This window comes from Mustela nigripes, chromosome 14 (assembly GCF_022355385.1).
Source record: "Mustela nigripes isolate SB6536 chromosome 14, MUSNIG.SB6536, whole genome shotgun sequence".
NCBI lineage: Eukaryota > Metazoa > Chordata > Mammalia > Carnivora > Mustelidae > Mustela > Mustela nigripes.
The window spans coordinates 30,018,341-30,038,241 of record NC_081570.1 but is presented as its reverse complement, the minus strand read 5'-3'; the positions used below and the strand labels follow the sequence as shown (position 1 = coordinate 30,038,241).

General features: G+C 40.2%; 1 protein-coding gene across 20 annotated transcripts in view; it reads right to left on the bottom strand.

Moving 5' to 3' along the window:
- MACF1 (microtubule actin crosslinking factor 1) overlaps positions 1–19,901 on the bottom strand; it is a 338,037-nt gene that overhangs the window by 34,884 nt on the left and 283,252 nt on the right. For 12 of the 20 annotated variants that reach the window (XM_059377367.1, XM_059377361.1, XM_059377357.1 and 9 more), the window contains 19 exons: positions 19,476–19,642; positions 15,134–15,293; positions 14,453–14,779; positions 13,398–13,482; positions 12,648–12,889; positions 11,749–11,955; positions 10,116–10,235; positions 9,369–9,476; positions 8,068–8,286; positions 6,883–7,086; positions 4,915–5,146; positions 3,915–4,141; positions 2,606–2,728; positions 2,412–2,513; positions 1,693–1,794; positions 1,429–1,602; positions 1,182–1,337; positions 839–1,036; positions 128–256 (listed from right to left, as the gene is read on the bottom strand). In XM_059377367.1, coding sequence (XP_059233350.1) covers positions 128–256; positions 839–1,036; positions 1,182–1,337; positions 1,429–1,602; positions 1,693–1,794; positions 2,412–2,513; positions 2,606–2,728; positions 3,915–4,141; positions 4,915–5,146; positions 6,883–7,086; positions 8,068–8,286; positions 9,369–9,476; positions 10,116–10,235; positions 11,749–11,955; positions 12,648–12,889; positions 13,398–13,482; positions 14,453–14,779; positions 15,134–15,293; positions 19,476–19,642 — 3,282 coding nt within the window. The remainder of the gene's footprint in view (positions 1–127; positions 257–838; positions 1,037–1,181; positions 1,338–1,428; positions 1,603–1,692; positions 1,795–2,411; positions 2,514–2,605; positions 2,729–3,914; positions 4,142–4,914; positions 5,147–6,882; positions 7,087–8,067; positions 8,287–9,368; positions 9,477–10,115; positions 10,236–11,748; positions 11,956–12,647; positions 12,890–13,397; positions 13,483–14,452; positions 14,780–15,133; positions 15,294–19,475; positions 19,643–19,901) is intronic. The other 8 variants (XM_059377366.1, XM_059377373.1, XM_059377372.1 and 5 more) reach the window with 1 other exon arrangement.

Genomic DNA, 19,901 nt, shown 5'->3' with positions numbered 1-19,901 from the left:
TTAAAGTTGTACTCTATTGTTGGTAAAAATGCATACTTTGTAGACTCCCAGATACATACAGGTCTATGAATTCAGTAAGGAGCTGCTCAACAGGGGATTATGTTCAACTTCAAGGAACATCTATTACCATATGTGTATCAAGCTGTTCCCTAGCAGTTTCAGGAAGTCCTCCCGTGGGCTTAGATGCAGAAAGTTGGGTCTCCATTCTAGTCAGTTCCAGGAGAAAATCTTCAATTTCACTGTGGAAACCCTGGGCCTTTGAGAAAAGACATATCAGCAAGGTCAGTAGTCAATTCTCAGCTTTAAGAGTAAACACTAAATGACCATATGAGAAGCCTATCCTGAAAAAGGAATTCTGGGCTGTTCTCAGGGTGGTTCTGTTGCTGGATTAGCATGGAGCTGATATATTTATTTATTTCTAGAATCTAGTAGAATCCTTGTAACCTATCACTGATGTCTGATGTAACTTGATGAACTGATTGACTAAGGTACTGTTGCAAATGGACAGGGGGGCGGGGGAGGAGGGGATACTGACTTGATGCAAAAAATAATGAAATCTGTGAGCAAGCTGGTCATACCCAAGATCTACTAACTACTACTAACTTTGAAGAGAAACTAAAGAGACTAGGCTACAGACAAATCCAAAAAGGACCACTCAATCAAAAGCTATTCTTTCCAGACAAGTTCTAGTGTGGAACTGACTTTCCTCTTAAGACATGGAGTGGAGTGGGTAGAGGGGATGCTACTCCAGATTGCTTTCCTTTGACGGGCTTGGACAGGCGCTCCTCTGGACCCTGCGAGGTGCACAGCCCCACCTACCGATCTGGACAACACGTACCTGCTGCAGTGTCAGCTGGAGCTGCTGCTCTCTCTCCTCCGTTTTTTGTAACACTGACTCCCAGCACTGGTTCATGGTTTCCAAACGGCTTCTCAAGCTGCTCGCATCATCTCCAGCACTAGACTCAAGAAGCTCATTGCCAGCTTTGTTGACTGTTTCCACTGTGGCTTGGTGGGCCAAAACATCATTTTTTAGAACCTAAAAAAATGTTGGACATCATCATTTATTTCCACAGATGCCACCAAGCCTGGTTCTCTATAGTGCACACAATATCAAGAGGCTGCTGGTGACAACATTTGGTCTCAAACCAATAGATGGAGAGATGAAAACTGAAAGCACTTACATGGTGCTTTGCGAGCTCAACTTCAATGACTTTTGGGTCTCCACTTATAGGTCTCTGAGCATCTAACAACTCCTCAGTGTGAGTCAGCCAGCTCATCAGTTCCTCTAAGGCATGCTGGAACTGGCCAAGGGCCAGAAGGGCACCTTCTAGTTTGTGCTACTCAGAAAAAGATATAAAGGAGACATTTGTCAGGAAATGAGAAAACAGTAGCTAGTTGCCCACTGACAGACTCTACGACCTGCCTCACCTGTCTATGGGCAATTTTTTCACCCAGGTTCTCCCAGAGGTGTTTGAGTTCCGTCAATGGTTCTCGGATAATGTCTCTGTCTGTCTCGTCTGTAGCTTTCTTTAACATCAGCTCACCCTGGTGATTCAGCTTTTCCATCTCAATTTGCTGTTGGTAAACTTCCACTTTGAACTCCTACCGGAGACATACTTCATGTTAACATCAAACCAATTCTTTAAAAATGAAAATGCAACTTTCTTTCAAAAGCCATTCCCAGTCACAAACCTTCATTTCATTTAATTGATCTTTAACAGTGTTGAGGTCAGTGCCGACAGGGGGCATGGTGCACAGCTTAATCACAGTGTTATCTAGCCAGTCAAACATAGCCTAAAACAAAAATACAAACAGTCAAAAACCAAAAAAGCACCAGCTGTTTGGAGAGAATTAGTATCATCTCTGCTGACATAAGCAGACAAAAATCAAAGACCCTGAACTATTTGTGTCTTTAGGTAGGGGGCAGAGGTAAGGGATAATGAACTTTACTCCAGTAATATGGAGATTTAAGAACAGAGCCAGTATTATTAGGATAATGTCCAAAATAAGCTACACTTTGGAAAAACTAAATGTGAATAGAAGTTATTAGTATTTATCACGGCCACCTAGCAAGCTCAGGATGTGGTCAAAGTACTGTGCCAAACTGTTCTTCAAGGTAACCTGGGTTTGGAACCTCTGGCAAGCAAGGATTACACAGTACGACCTGCTTCACTGCATAGCCACCCTGAGGATGAAGATGATGATGAAAAACATGGCAAGAAGAGTAGAAATTTGGAGATCAGTACTTTCCTCACTAGGAACAGGAAAATTGGCTAGAAATACCGAAACAGCACTGTCTTAGGTTTGAGAATGCTCTAGTCCTCCAAAGGTGATCCATACCACCAGATTTAGAATATGACAAAAAGAACACGGAAGCTTTTTTCTGTGGTGGTCACCCTGTGGCACCTCACCTGCAGAGTGTCCTGATACTGCACAGCGGCCTGCATGGCATCCTCAAGCTTTTCTAGCCTCTCTTTCCAGGTTTTGTTTAAGCTCTCCCAGGCATTATTCAGCTAAGGGAAAAACAGATTCTTTAATTAATACCAGTCTTCAGTGTGAGTCCACTAAGGTTTCATCTGAATTCCATATCCATTTTTTTCCACACCTCGTCAATGCTCTTCTTCACTTCAGGTTTCTCCGTTTCTCCACAGGCAAAAATCAAATCTGCTCCAAGGATTCGAATAAACTCCAATTCCTCATGCAGACCATCTGTCTCTTCCTTAATAGTCTACATGTAAATGAACAGATCATAAGCCAAGACAGAAAGCAGAACAGAACTTCCCAAACTTTGCAAATGTAATTTATACCCTCATCAATAGCAGATGTTGAACAGAACTGTCAATTTCACGAAAGCCTTTCAATGTCCTTAATATTTCATCTACCCAAACAGTGCAACTTCAGACTCAGTTCATTTTTCTTTTGCTCTCTCACACATATAAATATATTTCATACATCTATATTGTATCTAAAACAGCATTTTTAAAGTACTCTAGGAAAGGTCTATTGAGCTTTAGTAGTTTACTGAAGGTTCATCCTTCCAGCCTCCAAGAGATAATAATCTATACCCAGAAATCTATCATGGGGATTGTGGGATTGAACCCCTTGTCAGGCTCTGTGCTCAGTGTGGAGTCTGCTTCAGACTCTCCCTCTCCCTCCCACTCATTCTCTCTAATAAATTAATAAAATCTAAAAAAAAAGAAAAAGAAAAAAAAGAACTCTATCACAGGGAAGCATATCTACAAGGATAAAATAATATAGTACAAGGCACCAATCGGAGAGCTGAGAGACTAACACCATAGAAATGCTAGGCTATATAATCTTGGAGACAGTCAGTTCTGGGCCAGATCCTAAAAACTGGTTCATGCACTGGCAGTGACAGGCAGGGAGTGGGGGAGAATGGCCGAAACTAAAGAGACAAAATGAGGTGAAAATGCATTTAGTAAAAACTAGGCTCTCCAAAAAGGCTAGAAAAAGGTATGTCAAAGTAACCATTGTTATTTCTGGATGATGAATCCAGAATTTATTTTCTATTCTATCTGTTGTTTTTCTACATTAAAGAAATTTACTTGGAAATTAATTAATTAATTAATTAACTTGAGAAATACTGACTCTAGAAAGGACTAAAATCAAAAAGTACATTCTATTAATGCGAATTGAGTTTAAAATTGATGGGAGAATTACTTCTGAGTGATGGAACTGTCCTACATCACAATTATGGAGGTTGTATGAGTCTATACAAGTGGTACAACGTGTAAGTATAAAAAAGAAAGAAATCTCTACCATATATAGTAGAGCACATATTTTTTTCAAGTGGGAAAAAGTCCCACAACAAGAATAATAACAACGCCCAAATAAGCTGTTAACTTTTTCTAGAGGACAAACATGTACAAGATGGGGTTTTGTTTCTGTCTCACCTCAGCAGCTTCCACCTGCTGTTTGATTATAGATGGGTCAATGCCTGGGCTTTCTAAATCATGGACGATGTCCTGGGTATCTCTGATAGTGGTCAGGAGAGCTGCCATGTCATACCAGAACTTCTCCGCGAGTTCAAGGACATCAAGGAACTTAATTTCTCGCTCTTCAGCCCGAGCTTTGATGTCCTCCCAGAAGAATACCATTTGATCCAATTTGTCCTGGATTTCTGAGGGAATAAAGAATAGATATGAGTGGGACTCTCTAAGTACTTGAATCTGCTTCATCAGATATTTCCTAGTTCTTATCCTTTAAAAAGCTCTAAAAATTTAAACTGCAGGATAGTTTTCTACCTTTGCTTTATTATTTAGACATTTGTATTTTCCATGTACGTTGGTCTCCCACAGAAAGAGATCACAGAGGTTAATGTGGAAATGAGTTATCATCTAATATAAAGGTACCACTAAGATACAAACGACCGAGGGGAACCTGGGTGGCTCAGTTGGTTGAGCGTCTGACTCTTGATTTTGGCTCAGGTCATGATTTTAGGGTCAAGAGATCAAGCCCCACATCTGACTCTCTGTTAAGGGGAAGTCTGCTTGGGATTCTCTCTCCCTCTCTCTTTTGCTTCTCCCTCTACTCATACACTATCTCTGAAATAAATAAAATCTTTAAAAGAACAAAATCAAAACCAAAAGACCTAATTTATAAAGGGGCTGAGATGAGAGTTCTGTTTCCAGTATTCTGTGTTGGAACTCACAGAATGTATTCGGTGAAATGTATCTGGTGGGATGCTGGAGTCACCAAAGCCTAGAATTTATTCTACTGATTTTCTTTAATAATTAATTAGATTCAGGGGCACCTGGGTGGTTCTCCAGGTTAAGCATGTGACCCTTGACCTCAGCTCAGCTCCTGATCTCAGGGTCTTGAGTTCAAGTCCCATACTGGGTATGGAGTCTACTTAAAGAGAAAAAAAAAAAGAAAATTAGATTCATCAAGCACCTTTTGCAGCGAGATCCTTGTCAGCTCCCTGAGATCGCCCAATGAGCTCTTCTCCACGGCGCTTCAGGGCCTCAAAGGAAGGCTGCAGCTTTTCCAGCTCCACAGTGGCACTCTTATTGTCACTGATGCACTCTCTGATCTTGTCTACTTCAGCGGGGATCAGTGGTGGCATCCGCAAGCGAGAGGAGAGATTCTCCAGAGTCTCCAGCATGGGCTCAATTTTATCATGGAACTAAACAGATGTTGGACCATGAGCTATTACAGTAATACCTCATCACACTTCTGGGGGAAATGTTAGGGAATAAGGCCAGACTATAAATCTACCACTGTTTGGGATGACTTGCATTCAGCCTAGCCTGATGGCTGTCAAGTGTTAGGTTTGCCCAAGAAATTGTTTTGGGCACAGCACACCTGTGCTGGCCCACCAAAAAGAGAAAGTAAATGTTTATTTGCAAAACAAACAAACAAAAAGATATTAAGTAATATGCTAGAAATCAACTCAAGTCATTTAGTGCTGTCATAATACTCCCCCTATTGCAACTAGGGTGACAAGAAAGGGACAAGACCATGAAATTGTGAGAGTCAGTGTGTCAACATCTCAGATGACAGTTGCATGCAACAGATTAGACCAACAAGTTAGAGGCCCTCCATCAACTGTGTAAATGAATGGGAACTCAATATGCCACATGATTTGGAGATTAATAGTAACATGGCATGCAATCTAATAACCCACTATATGTAATAGTGAGAAGGGAAAATGTCTGCATGATGAAAGGTATTAAGGAAGGCCAAATCTATCTTTATTCTAAAAGAACAATTTACCTTCCCACTTATCTGGTACTTTAAAGAACAGGACTATAATCATAAAATTTTCATTTACAATCTGAAGCAGAGAAAGGGGGAAAAGGAGCAATGTAGATAAGCTTTCCCCCTTACAAAGCTCTCTAGAACCAACTCTGGATTCATTGGAAGAAGGCTTATCAACTTGAAGTGTCTTACAGGGAAGATACAGTGGGATTTCAATAAAATCACTCCCTACCACTCCCTCATTTCTAGGTTTCACCCCAAGTGAGACTGGCATAATAAATCATACTAATAAGCTTAGTCCACTACTACAGTTAAGGGAATTTCTGCATAGGTAAATTCTCTCAATTGTCAGCTTCATAAGAACCCCCTAATCCCGTGTGGGTGGGCACCTTACCTCTGCAATCTGTAATGGTGGGCGCGGTCAACACAACAATGAAATGTGACGATGTGGGGAAGACAGGAGCAGGCAGCAACAACACAAAGTAACACATTCCACAATGTGAGTGAGAGATGGGACGGAAGGTAGGGGGAAAAACTTGAGTAAGTACAAATATTAACCAAGAGTATTGAGACTAAACATAGGAATAAAATACCCAGACATGACAAAAATACCACTAACAGTAATATATTAGTTGAAAGTATGTAGTTACATGCTTTAAAGTCCACTGCTTGTGGTTTATGTTCCTCTTTGGCTCTTACTTCTCGCTACTTAAGCATCTTTTTCTGAACCAGGAACTAGCTGGTGGCCTCTTGAGTAAAACAACTAATGTGCTGTTCTCTAAATTTCAGAAGTAACAAGCCAAATAGGAACAAGACTTTTCTTGACACATTTGTTGTTTCAAGGAGAATTTATCCAAAATCATCCCTGCTAAAGACTCATCACAATATAAAGTTTTCAAGGAAACCATCAACAGAAAATATATACCAGCCGAGGTGAGTTTTACCCCCCCCCCCCCCCCCCCCCCCCCGCCCCGCCGCATCAGTATACCAATGTTCCTTGGAACGAAAATAGAGACAGGCAAAGGTTCCTGGACTACTGATGATGTACTGTCAGCATGCTGGACTAGACATTCAAGACCACAGGGGCATACCTGACACACAGACCTCCTGCTTAGACTAAAGGACAGTGTTGAAGGGATCATGAGTTTAAGACACACATACCTGAGCCGACTGGGAAACAGCCTCATCCAGGGCCAGTGCCCGCTGGCGCACCTCCTCTTTTATTTGGGCATACAGGTTTTCTGCTTTCTGGTATTTTTCTTCAACCATTTCCCCCTCCTCAGGGTTTAACTCCTTTAGCTGTGGGCCTATCTTTAGCAGTTTATCGATATGGGGTTTGTGTTCGGCAATGGATTCCCTGAGTTGCTATGTAAAAAAAAATAAAGTGAGCATTTTTATATCAATTTATTTGCTTAAATATTTTGATTGGAGCTCATATCAACTTTGAGAGGAACAAAGTGAACTGCTAAAAACCAGCAAGTACCAGCATCTCACCATTTATGAAAGAACAGACAAACATCTAAGTCTTGGGTTCTAATACTACATAATCCTCCTAATTTTCAAAAGCCATCAGATGTCCCATCACTTGGGAAGCCTTCCTAAACACGTCCTCTCTTACTCCCCACAACCCTCCCATTGATGCAAGTTTAACCCCCCTCTTCTGTACATATAAATACGTCTGTGTACTATATTATAATTTACATGGTTAAATACCTGTCTCCCTCCCCAAACTGAGAGACACTAAGCAAGACAAGGCACAAATGGCAACATTTAGAGTAATCCAACTACTCCTTGACTTTATTACTGGTTCCTTCCAGTTTATATCCTTCCATGTACAGGAACACAGAGAAAGGAATAAGCACAAGCCATTAACCACAAATAAAAGAAACATTAAAAACCATCTTTAATGGTAACAGCATTAAGTGTCTACAGATTCCCCTCCTTCCCTAAAGGACATGCCACAAATGTTCTCTGCCCTTCCTTCATGGCTCCCACTCCAACTGGGGCCAAACCAAATGGAAAAAGCCACCCAGCCACACCCATCCCACAACATCCCACTGCGGCTGGGAAGATGAAGAATTTCCTTGATGCTCACTTAGTTCTTCACTTCTGCAATGCTCAGGGCTCTGACATCTCCATGCTTTTCTTTAATGCATTCATATTAAGGACCAGGGAAAGAATTCAGGTATGCATTTGTATTATGCAAAGAAATGTTAACGGATTAAGAATTAACTTCATAACACAGTACTTATAACCCAGTAGGCACTGATAAACATGCTGTTTTCAAATAAATTGTGGAGCCCATGTTCAGTTCTGCAATGAAATAAAAGCCAGCATGCTCCTTACCCTCATCTCCTCCTGCTGCTGCCTGAGCTGCTCATGATCAATGGCTGGAGGAGGTAACTGTGTTATCAGTGCCCGGGTTTCCTCAATCCAGGGGCTGAGCTCCTCATAAGTTTCCCAAAACTGGTTGACCAAGACTTGGGCCCGCTCGAGGCGGGTGTAACGCTCTGAATTGAGCAGACTAATGGCTTCGTACTGCTGTATTAGAGATTCTGTCTTTTCCTATGAATAACAAAGTATAACATTTATTACTCTACGAACCCTTCTTTTAAGGAAAAATGTAGGTGTATATCACACATTAAAAACCAAAGGATTTCTTTAGTTTTTAATGCTTAGAAATGGATTGAAAAAAATTACAAGTGATTTATATTTTCCTTATACTTACCTGAATTTTCTATTTTTTCCTATCACATATATATTGTTTCTAAACTTTTTAACATATGAAAGTAGTTTCAAAGACAGTCAAACAGAGCAAGCACAACACAGCATTAACCTTTTAGTGAAGACACACAACTTCAGACACAGCCTAATTATGGTGAGTCAGTTCAAGACAGAACAACTCAGGCCTGTGATGGACCCTCTGCCCATCGAGTTTTACTTGGCTCTCTTCCTTTGAGAAAAACGTCTCCACAAACCATAAGTGACTCTTAATCTCACAAAACAAACTGAGGGTTGCTGGGGGGAGGGGGTTTGGGAGAAGGGGGTGGGATTATGGTCTTTGGGGAGGGTATGTGCTTTGGTGAGTGCTGTGAAGTGTGTAAACCTGGTGATTCACAGACCTGTACCCCTGGGGATAAAAATATATGTTTATAAAAAATAAAAAATTATTAAAAAAAAAAAGAAAAACGTCTCCATAAACCCAACACTTATGCTTCATACATTTAAAGCAAGTAGCTCGATTTATGAGTATTTCTGAGGAAGCAGTGTAACCATAACCTTTACAAAAATAAACGAAACTGGTCTGATCATTTAGAAGGACCTGAAGAAAGAATATCTGCATATGGTTCTGAAAAATCCATTATAGATACTTTGAAAGGCAACTAAAAGATCCTTACGGACTAAAGAAGCAATTCCTCTGTTATAAAGAAAATGGATTTGCAGTATATTTCCTATCACAAAGTAGGACTGTTTGGACATCTGCACACACAGGGTTAGGGATGTGAACCCCCCGGCCCCCAGAACATCAAGCTGCACTTTATTACCATTACTGTGACAGAGAAGAAAAAACCTTAACTATCAGTTAATAACTGCACTGATGCATCATGGTCAAGAAAGAACATGGTGAATAAATAAATGCAATTCACCTGTAATACAGCTTTTTGCTCCTCCCCACATGTGCCAAAGATTTCACCACAATGACTGAAGAGTTCATCCATTGAATCTTTGTGTCGAATGATGTCAATGGAGAAAGCCTTTGAAAGTGAACTAGAGTTAGATCATGAAGTAAAAGGACCCCAAGCCTGTTGCCGAAATGTTAGACAAAAGTCTATGAAAAACTCCTTGCTCTGATGAAGCCACATCAAAACTCTTCTATTAAGTCTGACACTTTGCCTATCTATACATCTTTAGTGCTTATCTTTTAACAGCTTATAAAAGTATCATCTCTCCTAAAAATCATCCAGAAAACTGATAACTATTCTTTCCTGAATTAATGGGCCTCTTGTTCCCTTTTCACAAAGCAAAGAATCTCTTCCTGTTCTTAAATATTTTTAATCTCTATCCAGCATCATGAAATTGCATTATTCTACCTGGGATAGTCAGAAACTCTCCTGTAGGGCACCTGGGTGGCTCAGTGGGTTAAGCCGCTGCTTTCGGCTCAGGTCATGATCTCGGGGTCCTGGGATCGAGTCCCACATCGGGCTCTCTGCTCAGCGGGGAGCCTGCTTCCCTCTCTCTCTCTGCCTGCCTCTTTACCTATTTGTAATCTCTCTCTGTCAAATAAATAAATAAAATCTTTAAAAAAAAAAAAAGAAACTCTCCTGTAGTCACTCTAAGCTGGTGAAGATTCTACTCACTCAGGGCACATCTGGGTACATCTGTGTTACACTTACCTTCTGCACCTGCAGCTGAGCTGTGGTCTGGTCTTGTTCCAGGCGAATTGGACCCAGGGCCGTCAGTTTTCGTTTTGTTTCAGCAACCCAAGCTAGTTCTGCATCAGCAGCTTGCTCATACTAATAGACATATTAAAGGAAAATGAGCCAATTACATATAACAATAGTCCATCTCCTTATAATTAGAATTTCTTCAACACAGAAAGGCCTGGATTTTCACTAATATGGTTTATATTACAAAGTAAAGACAAAACTAGGGGAGAAGTTCCTAAAATCATAAATCAAGATGCAGACAACTTGGAATGGATTAGGGGCGCCTGGGTGGCTCATTCACTAAGTGTCTGCCTTCGTCTCAGGTCCTGATCCCAGGGTCCTGGGATCTAGCCCCACATCAGGCTCCCTGCTCAGCGGGAAGCCTGCTTCTCCCTCTCCCACTCCCCCTGCTTGTGTTCCCTCTCTCACTGTATCTCTCTGTGTCAAATAAATAAAATAAAATATTAAAAAAATTTTGAATGGATTATACTTCAAAAAATGTGAGTCGATCCTATTTCAACTTCTTTAGAAAGAAGTTAACAAAACCCAGTTAGTGGTCCTATAGCTAGAAACAACAATGAAAACTGACACTCTTAAAACCCTACCCATACACTGAAGAGTACTTTTGTCATATGTTTAAATATATCACTAAAAATGGCAGCAGACAGTTGAGTCAAGTTAACTAGGAAGTACTTGCTTGGCGGAAGTGTTAAGAACCCAGGAGAACACCCAACTTTTAAAGGGTCATGCAGAAACTAAGAAAAATGAAGAACATGTTCTATGTGATTGCCGTTTAATGAGGGACCCCCAATTTCTTCTCTTCTTCAATTTTGCCAACCTACCTACTATCTTTTTAAAGAGGAAAATAAACTCCTCCCAAGCATGATAAATTTCACACTGAAATATTTGGCCAAGATTAGGGATATCAATAAAGACACGGGGACACACCTGAAATCACGGCAAACTTTTATGTGGTTCACAAAGATTTTGCTCATCACTGAACCCACGAAATCATGTTGTATTTACTTTGCACCATGATACATTAATAGGTGCACATCCAGCTACAAAGGAAAGCAAATAACTTTTTCCCGAAAGCAGGAAGGAAAAAAAAATTGAGGGAAATATGACACCTGTGTTTACTGGGAAGGTTCTATCTTGGATGGCTCTGCTATTTTGGTTAGCATATTTGATAGTAATTATAGTTCTTGGTTCCTTCCCCTCTTCCCCCAGCTAATGCTAAAACAGTTGATTATGTCAAACTAAGACTGGGATGTATTTAGACCTCTTGATCCTAGATATTATCTACTTCTATGAGAATCTGCCTCTTAATGGGGCAGTAGCTGAGAAGAGGGACTCTACCACAAATTCCTGTCTTCTCAAAAAGGGTAAAATATTTTCGGTCAAACTAAGATCCACTCTCACATACCTTTATCCAATCACTTCCCATCACTGAAATAATTTGTTACATCAGATTTTGCTTTATCTCATTATTCCTATTCCTGAGCCTGTATTTATGTGGGTCATAGTTTAATACTTTATATATATATATATATATCACTGCTGTCTAAAATATTAATGCAGAGGTGTTTATAAACATTACCTGTTGTGATCTCTGAATAGCAGCATCAATTTCATCCACCCTTTGTCCCACAGTGTCACTGACCAACTTGTACTGTTCGTTGGCATCAGATACAAGTTTATCCAGCCCTTCTCTGGCTCTCCATGGCACCAGCTCTAAGAGAGCACGGCTCACTTCATTCACTGTGTCCAACACCAGCCTGTGCTCCATGACCTCCTTCTTTAATTCCTAAGGAGGGAAAAAAAGTTTTCAGGCCATTCCTTGCTAAATTAAGCACATTAGCAGCTGTGCTGGGTGGAAAGTGCTATCTCTACCACACATCCCAGCAGGGCTCTGACCTCCTTCCTCCACTTATTTTTTTTCTTGTCTCAGATTTTTCAGTCATTCCACAGCCTGACTTTAGGCTTAGCTGCTGCTTAGAACTGTCTGCAACACTTCTTTGGCTAGACTGTCTCTGGGTAAAACAAAGAGTGTCTCTTTCTTTTTTTCTCCCTACTTCAGTAGAAATGATAAAATAATTCTTTAAACACAGGCATTTAACTCATTAAGTACCTACACAGTATTTCTGCACATCTAGAACTGTACTAGATCCTGCAGGAAAAACAAATATAACTATGAAGCACTCTCCAGAGAATGAGTTACAGAAGTAAGTTTTTTAAAATGTTACCCTGTAAAGCAAACTTCCCTGGGATCTGTGATTCAGTCCCCCACCCCCCCCGCTTCAGACCACAGCAAATAGTCTTAATAAGTCCGCCTTTATGTCAGATCTTACTGTCCTTGAGCAAACAAGAAACAAAGGAGGCAGAACTTTTTGGTTTAGATTTAAGGTAGAGACAGCTGGCGACAAAACTTAAAAATCCGAACTTAAGGATTTTAAGAGTAAATTTTTTTTCCCTTTACTGTGTGACATGACAGCTCACCTTCTGTCTTTGTTGAAACTGGGGTATCTGCTCCCCTGTGGGAGACTGTCCTCCACTAGCTGCTAGCTCCTCCTCCACCTCCCTTAGCCACCCAGTCAGTTCCTCATAAGTAGACTGGAACTTGGTGGCCAGCTGCCGGGCTTGCTCCAAAGTTCTAAGGGCCTTGGAGCTAGTGACCGTGATGTCTGCATAGCGAGTCTTGATTCCATCCAGTTTCTCTTGGATAAGCAATACTTCTTCACCTGTGGGGGACAGCGTGCAGTCATTTATATTTAAGAGGAAATGAGGGACTCTCCTTCCAGGACCAGGAAGTCTCTTTAATCCCCCTTTCTTCAATGTAGAGCTTGAATTTTATAGATGCTCTCTCCCTATGGTAGCAATTTCACCTACCATTCCACACTAAGAGAGGTGGGAAATTAACCTTCTAATTGATAAAAGAAGCTATTTCTGAGATTATTAAGGTCTGAATTCAGCTGCAGGTGTTTCTAGATGTTCCCAGCACCATTCCATGATTGCTGGCCTTACACATACTGGAAGGTAGGGAGAGCCATCATGTACAAACAAACGTGAGACAACAAGGTAATAGGAAATAGGACCCCATGCTGCCAGTCTCCAGGATCACACGGTAATACAATCAGTGAATATAAGCTTCTCCTATATACAAAGAGAAGTGGCTAGTGCCGGGTGCTTATTTCCTGGGAGATGTGATTGAGTGACTACAGAGAGGCAAGAGATGCACTTTCCAAGTACCTGTGGTTTGTTTTAGCAGAGCCTGACCATTTTTAATAGCTTGATCTACATTCTTCTTTCTATTAATGATTTCTTCATTTAAAGCCTGAAAGGAAAGAACAGCATTAATCTTAAAACTATGGCATAACAAAGGAAAAGAAAGGCGAAACCTTTAAGAGACCAAGTTTAAAGTAAAGAGACAAATACCAGGTTAGTTTACACATTGGATATTTGGTTCTTTCATTATCTCTTTGGTTATGCCACTAAGTACTCAGAAAAATTAAATCTGATACTTATAGGCAAGTTCTCCCCTGTACAGGATAGGGAGAGATGTAGAATTAAATCAGTTTTACCAATACACTGGTACCAAACCTGAGCCCAAGAAAGAAGGAAGTAGAATTCAGCAAAAATGTCTACTATGTCCAAAACCAAGACTCAGGAAGTTCAAGAGAAGAAAGTCAGCAAGAACAGGCTGACTTCAATCAGGATCCTGCTTAAAAATTCTCAATATCTGAAGTCAATGAAGCAGAATTTTAGGTCATTAACAACAACAACAGCAAAACAACTGCTTTGTCTATTTTTACTATGAAATTTCATAAAAATTAGATGAAAAGAACAAATTTTTTTTTTCCCTATTAAGATGACAATCCCTGGAATTTGAGCATATAAACCTAGAAAAAATTTCAGAAGTTACAGCTATGTGGTCAAACCTTGGGAAATGTTTAGGTATTTGGCTTTGTTAAATTACATTCTCTTTGATAAAACCGCTCAGATAGAAACTGAGTGACACCTGACCTAATGATGTAAAACATGAGTTGGAGATGGGATGGCCCCTGACTGTACTCTGGATCTTTCAGAGTTACTGATTCAGTTTAAGGGTAAGTATTTCCATGGGCTCATCTAAGAATAGATCAGTCCTTAGCAACAAGTCTATAACTACGTGCTTATGTATAAAATTAAATTGTTTGGAATTAAAATGTTTGGAATGAAAAAGAGAAAAGAAATGAAGAGAAACATGAATCAAAATTACAAAATAACTTCATAACATGACTGATAAAAATGGAAAATGTGAATACCAGGTGGTCAGCATGCTGTTTCTGCAGGACATCCTGTCTGTAATCCTTTACGAACACTGAACTGAGCTTGTCCTCAACCTCAGCCAGCCAGTTGAGCACCTCCACCTCATCCTCCCCGAACAGTCTAGCATTACACAGTGCTTGTTCAAGCAGGGCTGCTTTTCGACAGCCCCAGTCTTGAATCTCACTGTATCGGGCCTGCAAGGAGTCTAGCTTTTCTGACAGCACGCCCTGCTCTGCAGAGCATGTCAGGGAGGAGAGGGAATGCCCAATTTTGACTGCCTGGTGCACATCTGTTGCATGGCTTTCTATTTCTTCCTCCAGAGCCTGGAAATCCAGATGGAAAAAATGAATAACAGAAACAGAATAAATGAAAAGTAAACATGAAACAATGAATAACAAATGATACAATAAATAATATAAAAAGTTCACCTACTGAAAGGCAAAAATAATATAAAAAGTGAGAATAAAAGCTGTTTTTTCCTGATGGTAGGCTATTGTTATTTTTACAAGGATGTGACTATTCCCATGGATAATCTGACCATATTTCAAATTAAACTTTAACACCCCCCCAAACATCCCTCCCCCGGCCAAACATATCTTCTAGACTGCTACAGGCAGTTAATTTCTAGGCTTTCTGACTGCAGTGCTGTGTTTTCATTTGCCACAGCCTCTCCCTACCTTGTGCCGGGTGATCTGTTGCTGTATTTTGGCAGTCTGAGTGCCAACAGGTTCTGAGTTAGTGAGTTTTTTCTCTGTGACAGATAAGAAGTCAGAAATAGGTTCAGCTGTCTCATGGAATTGTTTGGCCAGAACCAGGATATCTTCCAGTTGTTTTTGCCTACACAAATATATAGAACAAACTGCTCAGGCAAAAATTCACATTAAGACTAACAGTACTACGTTCAGTGAAATACCAATCTTTAGCGGGTACATTTTAAGTATCAATAGTAAACAGAATGTATATACATAGTACTTTGTGGTTTTATTTATTTATTTATTTATTTTATATTTTATTTATTTATTTGACAGACAGAGATCACAAGTAGGCAGAAAGGCAGGCAGAGAGAGAGGAGGAAGCAGGCTCCCTGCTGAGCAGAGAGCCCGATGCGGGGCTTGATCCCAGGACCCTGGGATCATGACCTGAGCTGAAGGCAGAGGCTTTAACCCACTGAGCCACCCAGGCGCCCCTACTTTGTGGTTTTAAAGGCTTGCCATAAACATTCCCTTATTTTGGTTCTATCATCACCCTGTAAGATAGGCGGAATTATTATCTCACTATTACAAAAGAGAAAACTGACCCTGAAGGCTTAAAGAAAGATTTGTCTAGTTCACCCAATGAATAGTAACAATGCAATAAAGATTTGGATCAGACTTTCTAATGCTCTTTCTCTTAGGGGATGTAGCACATGCATCATCTAAAGGTGAAACCAAAATCAAGTTTTAACGGAGTCAAAAAAATTACCAGTTTTCATTTCTCTCTCCCTGTCACTGCTACCTTCACTGCTGAGTTAAGAAAAGCGAGCATGTGAGGAGCAAAGGCAGACTATGAACTAGAACTCCTTCACCATCTCCCTCATTCCAATGATTACGAGCACCAGAACACAACTTTGAATCCAGATCTAAGGCAAAAAAAATGACCTCAGACTAGCTGAATTTGCCAACACACATGGCAGTCAAAAGATTATAGACTTCACAGCTCACTTGGAATCTCAAATCTCATTTAATATAACATCCATACTAAATAAGCTTAGATTTCAAGTATCCTATAGATTAAAAATTACACAGGAGAGGGGGAGTCTGATAGGAATGTGAAAGATAAACAACTACAGAACTGGATTAGCCCACAGATTAAAATATAAGGTCATAATTATGTCTTTGAATCATTAAGAACAGACTAAAGGCTGTGTCATTTGAAAAGGCCTGGAAGTATATGATGCACTTTAGTTCAATAAACCTTTACTGAACAGGATGTGTGCCAGGTCCTATGCTGTGTATCCTGGACAAATTTATTTTCTTTATTTGAGAGAGAGCAAGAGAATATAGGTGTGCATACGGGGCATGGGTGGGAGCTGCAGAGGCAGAGGGACAAGGAGAATCCATGCTGAGCACAAAGTCTCATGTGGGGCTTGATCTCAGGATCCTGGATCACGTCCTGAACTAAAATCAAGAGTCAGACATTTAACCAACTCAGCCACACAGGCACCCGCAAATTTATTTTAATAAAAAAATGATTTAAATATAAAGGCTGGGATGCCTGGGTGGCTCAGTTGGTTAAGCAGCTGCCTTCGGCTCAGGTCATGATCCCGGCGTCCTGGGATCGAGTCCCACATCCGGCTCCTTTCCCTCCGCAGGGAGCCTGCTTCTCCCTCTGACTCTGCCTTCCACTCTGTCTGCCTATGCTAGCTCTCGCTCACTCTCTCTGACAAATAAATAAATAAATAAATCTTTTAAAAAATAATAATAATAAAATAAAAATAAATATAAAGGCTTACCATTTTAATGATCTGGAAACCCAATTATGTTTAAATATAAAGAAAAATGTATTGCTAAATACTGTTTTAATTTCAATTTTTAAAAATAAACTTCTTGTTTCTTTTTTAAAGATTTTATTTATTTGAAAGAGAGAGAGAAAGAGCAGGTGCACAGTAAACAGATAGGCAGAGGGGGAGGGAGAGAGAGAATCCCAAGGAGACTCCCTGCTGCGCAGACAGCCCAAAGTGGGGCTTAATCCCACAACCCTGAGATCATGACCTGAGTTGAAATCAAGAGTTGGATGTTCAAGGGACTGAACCACACAGGTGCCCCAATTTTTATTATTACTAATGTTTTAATGTTGAAGAATATGAAGCTGCTCTATTTATTTTTTAAGTAAACTTTACACTCAATGTGGGGCTCAAACTGACAATCCCGAGGTCAGGGGTCATATGCACTATTGACTGAGCCAGCCAAACGCCCCTCTAAATGCTTTTTTTTTTAATTTGACATACAGAGATCACAAGAAGGCAGAGAGAGTCAAGCAGAGAGAGGAGGAAGCAGGCTTCCTGCTGAGCAGAGAGCCTGATGCAGGGCTCGATCCCAGGACCCTGAGATCATGACCTGAGCCAAAGGCAGAGGCTTAACACACTGAGCCACCCAGGCGCCCTGCTATTTTTTTTATTAATTATTTTTATTAACATATAATGTATTATTTGCCCCAGGGGTACAGGTTTGTGAATTGTTAGGCTCTAAGTGCTATTTTTAAATGTCAATATCAACTATGGAATAATCTGTTTGTGCAAGCCTTCAAAACACATCTTCAATTACTATAACTAAAGCACATAATCTTAAAAATTATATATATACGTACATATGTATATACGTGTGTGTGTGTGTGTGTGTGTGTGTGTGTGTGTGTATAAAATGAAAAAAATTATCCCTGATTTTTGTGTCTTTCTGACTTATCTCTGGATTTGGGAATGTGAAAGTTTAGAGATTAAGTACATAAAATAATGATAAAGGTAAAAATAAAGAATTACAGCAGTTAAGAGGAAGATGGAGGTATTCCATGCTTGGGGAACAAAGAAAACTTCATAGAAAAGGAGAAGATAAACACAGGTATTTCATGGAAGACGCAACACCATCAGGAAAGACACAGAATTAGGAAGTGACAGAAGATACTGAAGAATATGGCATACTTCACCTATAATATAAGGAGTGAGAAGAGCAGAGACTAAGAAATGTAGACTAGGCCCAAATAGCTGAGGGCTTCCAATGTTGGGTTAAAGAGTTTAGATTTTATTTCATAAGCAACAGGGAGTCATTAAATTTCTGAGCAAGGCAAAGGGGAAGTCGGAGGGTTAAGCGGTAATTGAGTGATTAAGTGACTAGTGATGAGTTAGTTTGGGGAACTACCTCAAGTAGACTAGCCCAAGTCAGGAACTGAGCAAGAATTAGAGAAATGAATGAACAGGGCAGACACTATGGAAGTAAAATGGACAGAATTTAGCATTCTAATAGATGTGGGAACACAAAGGAGCAGGGGAGAAAGGATAAAAAATGGAGTTAAGTTTTGAAGCCTGGTAACTGGAAGGTTAATGGCACTATTAATGGAAATGGAGAAAGCAAAGAAAAAAAGCAGTACAATCTAGAAATAAAAATAAGCATAATTTAAAAAATTAGGTTGAGTTCTTTCATTTTTGTTTCTCCCACTAATATGGTCAACAATACTTTGCAACCCAGATAAGTAAGAAAACAAGCACACTGTGGGCCAGTGGAAATAAGGAGACTGAAGAGCTAGTTAGCTGACCACTGCCACTGGCTACCTAGAAAACTGAAAGAATCATAAATGATCATCTACACTACTCTCATACAGATTTAACTAACTAACATTTATTTTTAAAAACTGGGGACAATATAAGATAAAAGACATTCAGGCGACATACTAAGCTTAAATAATGTTGGGTACATAGCTACAGAAGGAGAAAGCACTTCCTTGAAGGAGAAAAGTATGCCGCCTGTCTTTTGGCCACTTACTGAAGATTGTTCATGCATCTCTTGAATGTCCATTTATTTAAGAGAATCACAGACTAGATCCTAGATGCAAAAACATCTAATATTGGGATAAGCAATCAGAAAAGAAACATGATAAATTTCAATTCCAAGTATCAAAAATATTACTTATAAATATGAAGGGGAAAAAAATCTGTCTCAAAAACTCAGAAAATAACTTGGCTGGATTGCAGGCGTCAGTGTCTGTCGGTTTGGAACCACGAATATATCTCAGCAGAACAAAAACACAGAGCAATGAGTCTTCCAGCTCTCAGAAATTCCTGGAGTAGCTGAGACTTATTTCCTGAGAGTGACTGTGATTATGAGGATCACCTCCAAAAACTTATTCTCCTTCAAGATAAAAGGCCATGACATATCTGCCCAAACACTCTATGACTCATCCAGGACCTTTTAGAGCACCTTAAGGATAGCAAGTCAAAAACTGGGCAAAACACGTTCTCTGACCCATTCCTCAAAACCCCTTTGGCCTTACCTGGCTGCTGCCTTGCTGAGTAGTCCAGTCCACCTACTTTCAAGACCCTCCAACTGTCCAGTGATTTTCTCCCGATCAGCCAGCTCAGCTGACTGGGCTATTCTGCCTCCTTCCGCTTGAAGCATATCTACTGTGGCCTTCCGATCATCGAGGAGCCGCTGGAGCAACTAGAGCACATAATGTTTAAGGAGAATGAAGAGTGGTAACACAAGGTCACTTTACAATCTGAAATAAGGAAGAAAATACAAACAAACAAAAGATCCCCAAGCCCCATCCCACCAAATCCTAAACTGGATCGAGTAGTGGTGGCTTTTTTCCAACCTGAGGCAAAAACACAAGAGGTGGCAAAGTTGCTACCCCTGGATGGACTTCTCATATGCTTACTTTGGTTTTTAAATGGAGGAGTGATGGTCACTATGTGACTAA